This window comes from Aphanomyces invadans (genome assembly GCF_000520115.1).
Source record: "Aphanomyces invadans strain NJM9701 unplaced genomic scaffold supercont1.74, whole genome shotgun sequence".
Classification (NCBI taxonomy): domain Eukaryota; phylum Oomycota; class Saprolegniomycetes; order Saprolegniales; family Verrucalvaceae; genus Aphanomyces; species Aphanomyces invadans.
In genome coordinates, this window is record NW_008580219.1 from 40,396 (window position 1) to 43,586 (window position 3,191).

A 3,191-nucleotide genomic window follows, 5' to 3' on the forward strand; every position below is an offset into this window, starting at 1 on the left:
AGAGTCAAAGATCAAGTTGAAATTGCTTGAAAATCTGACTCAACGCAACGGTTTGAGGTATGTTGTGTGGCCCGATGTCGAAGAACTCAACCATCGGCATCTCTTATGCTTGTACAGCAATCCCACGTCATGATGGTACGGTGAGATAACCAAAAGAATTTCAGAAATTTTATTATGGGCATGTCAAAAAGACTTGTGCCAATAACTTAGTTATTCTGAATGCATTTCAGGATGAAACCATGTCGGCTTTTTCCGGGGTTTGCTGTAGCGTGGTCCATGCGCTCTGAAGCTCCAAGTCGTTGCAGCTTATCCGTTGTAAATGAAAAATTGCTATCATCATTCGCTTGGAAGATCCATCGCGAAGGTTTCGATCGAGTGTTCTGGACGACAACAACACTTCGCTTGATGCGAATATGTAGGTTGCCGGCGCTGCGGCGTGTTTGCGAGATGCAGCGAGACAGCGTCGTGTTATCGTGGTAAATCGTCGACGGCGTCGAAAAATTCGTCGTCGTCCAATTCGTCGACGGATGCAACACCATCCTGCTCAGCAAAATCGATTCATTCTTAACGAAGCACGTAGTGGCTTGACGAGACATCATGTTGGTACTGACCTGGAGATCGATTGCTGCGAGAGCCCGTAGGGCAGCATGAAACGTGGTCAATGCGTAGCCTTCCACCCCGCGGCCACCCCCTTTGGTCAAGGTTGACACAAATGCCAATTGAGCAACAAAGTGCGGCGTGAGTCCGCTCCCGTCCACGATCAAGTCCATTGTCGTGGGCAGCACCGTGTCGGCGCTCGGGGCCGTGGTCAGCCGGGCTTCTACTTCCGTGCACATCACTCGGAACGCTTCGCCGAGGACTTGGAGCTTGCCCCACGGGTACGTAAGTTGGCCAAGGCGGACCAGAACCTACACGCACAACAACACGTTGGCAACGGGACGGGGGCAGGACGGGCATACCTTGACGGCTTGGGAGTTTACTGAACCACCGGGACGCCGAGCTTGAACCTAAATTGCGTTATAAATTGAGATTCGAGTTGGATAGCTTCTCCATGTACTGCCTCCTTGATAGTGACACGAGAAATTCAATTCTCACGCACGTACCTCGCGGACGTGGGCAGTGAGAGTGGCATCGTGACGGGCGTATTCTCGACGGAATGCTTCAAACACCAGGGAGTAGATGTCGCTATCGCGTCATTCCGTGATATCACGCAAAACACACACAAGATGGGACTGGATTTGATCTGTGCACCGCTCCCTACCTGTACACGAGGCGCTCGACCGCCTCGGTGGTATGCACAACAGCGTCTTCGGAGCTCGATAACGCTGGGTACGTAGTCATGGCAACTGCCAGCACATGGCCGACATACACTTGGACATCGCGCACGATGGCGGGAAGGGCACTATATCGTCCAATGGCTCACATCCTTGTAAAAGCGATTTCCCGTACGTGGATGCCTTGGCGCGGGCGCGGAATGCTTCACAAAGCTCGCTGTTGACGCGCCCGATGAGCTCGTCACGCGATGCAAACAAGTGATACAGCAAGCGGTAAATATCGTCCGCTGATGGCCGGTCCGTCGTCGGGTTGTGGTATCTGTTTAACATATATATGCGCAATTGATTCGATGGCACAAGAGTGAAGAGTGGGCCATGTACCTTCGAAGAAGAGCTGCATCTTGCTTGTACGACAAGTCAGTGCCAGTGGCCGATTGCTTCAAGTCCCAGCAAATGCGGCGTGCCCAGTCCGAGTCCTTAGGCGACGACTACAGAAGTCGTTTCGGTGAATACTCATTCGATCCAAGTTTGGTCATGTGACGGTAAAGTCGCAACCTGACGGCGTTGTGTCCATGTGTGGCCGGATATGCTCACGCCTAGACCTGTGAGGGCAACGGCTGGCATGCCGAAAATAGCTGCGCCACCCAGGAGAATGCCGCCAGCGACGTAAGGGGCGTAGCGCTGGATGTAGACGTAAGCGAGACTGTTGAATGGTTGAGGGAGCTGAGAGCGGTGCAGTGGGGATTCCGGCAACGTCGGGTCCAGACGAAGGTGCTCGAGAAGCTGGAGGTCATGCTGTGTGTTGTTGGGTGGCGATGGCGGTAACGACTGCGACGAAGGCGTGGGACGGACATTTTCAGTGACAGAGCACAGCGAGAGATGCAATTTTCCGTTTCGATGGCGCGTGGATGTCGTTTGCTCGTGCCATTCCGACAAGCACCGACGATGGACGACGCAGTTGCACGATACACACGTACAGGTTGGTCTTGTTGTAATCTCCTTGCGGGAGCGATCCACGGCGTCGTTGCAGATGGCGCAAGAAACACGAGGACGAGCTTTGGTGAATAACGACGTTGCCGTTGCCGGATGGTGCTCCGCGGCCGCCACGAAGCTGTGAAGGTGAACAGGATGACATAACCACATTGACATGTTGTGAAACAAAATCGTGTCGACAACTGTCAAGCAATGATACGTTTTAATTGGACAAAAGTGAAAAAAGAACTATCCAATCAAAGTATTATATGGCCAAGATTCCATCCTGCGCAGTTTATCAAAGACCTTCCTAAAAAGTAAATATCTCTGTCTTACAAATATTGCGCGAGGTTGAGCAGGGTGTACATGACTGACAATTAAATTTTGAAGATAAATTCAAGCTGTGCGTATGCCTCCTCAATTCGGGAATTGACACGTATGATTGGATCATTGCACAGAGTGCACAAGTGCTTTCTTTGTGTGTAAGTACTTATTTGTCATGTGTGAACACAAACTACCCTTCAAATATTATAGTTCCAATTATAAAAATATGCAAGACCCCTTCATCATTGGTGTCCCTCGAAAGACAATAAAGTATCGATTTTAAAGGAACGACATGAGGGCCATTTGGCGGGAAAACGCAATTGTAAATCACACATGGCGCAGCCTGGCACCAAAACACCTCACAGAATTGCTACCGGAAGACCATCCGTCAAAAACTGCCACCGACGTGGACCACCACAGCATAAGCGATTGTACTTCAGCTATGCGAAGCAGCTCCACATCATCAACTGGTGCTAGCAGCACTCAATGGAATCGGCGTTGGACACGTTCTTCTGTGGTGCCCAGAGCGTAGCTCGTAGATCAGCACAAAAACGCATAATTCGGTGGGAAAAAAGTCGACCGCATATAACCAACATGGCAAAAATCCACCTACAAGAATAC

At 50.8% G+C, this 3,191-nt stretch overlaps 1 protein-coding gene across 1 annotated transcript; it reads right to left on the reverse strand.

Moving 5' to 3' along the window:
• Window positions 1–175: 175 nt before the first annotated feature.
• Window positions 176–2,436, reverse strand: H310_14544 (hypothetical protein). The gene is made up of 8 exons (XM_008882422.1): window positions 1,830–2,436; window positions 1,656–1,762; window positions 1,450–1,593; window positions 1,262–1,402; window positions 1,104–1,185; window positions 960–1,007; window positions 612–908; window positions 176–540 (listed from the first exon to the last, which is right to left on the reverse strand). Exons 1-8 carry the CDS (start codon window positions 2,421–2,423, stop codon window positions 469–471), a joined length of 1,485 nt encoding a protein of 494 aa, XP_008880644.1. The 5' UTR covers window positions 2,424–2,436; the 3' UTR covers window positions 176–468.
• Window positions 2,437–3,191: the final 755 nt, after the last annotated feature.

What these genes read in the sequence shown, in the direction of transcription:
- H310_14544 (XM_008882422.1), bottom strand. Translation starts at nt 2,423, where the DNA reads ATGTCAATGTGGTTATGTCATCCTGTTCACCTTCACAGCTTCGTGGCG. An exon ending in GATGCAGCTCTTCTTCGAAG is followed by an intron (nt 1,594 to 1,655) that starts GTACATGGCCCA and finishes TATGTTAAACAG; the next exon opens with ATACCACAACCCGACGACGG. An exon ending in TAAACTCCCAAGCCGTCAAG is followed by an intron (nt 909 to 959) that starts GTATGCCCGTCC and finishes TTGTGCGTGTAG; the next exon opens with GTTCTGGTCCGCCTTGGCCA.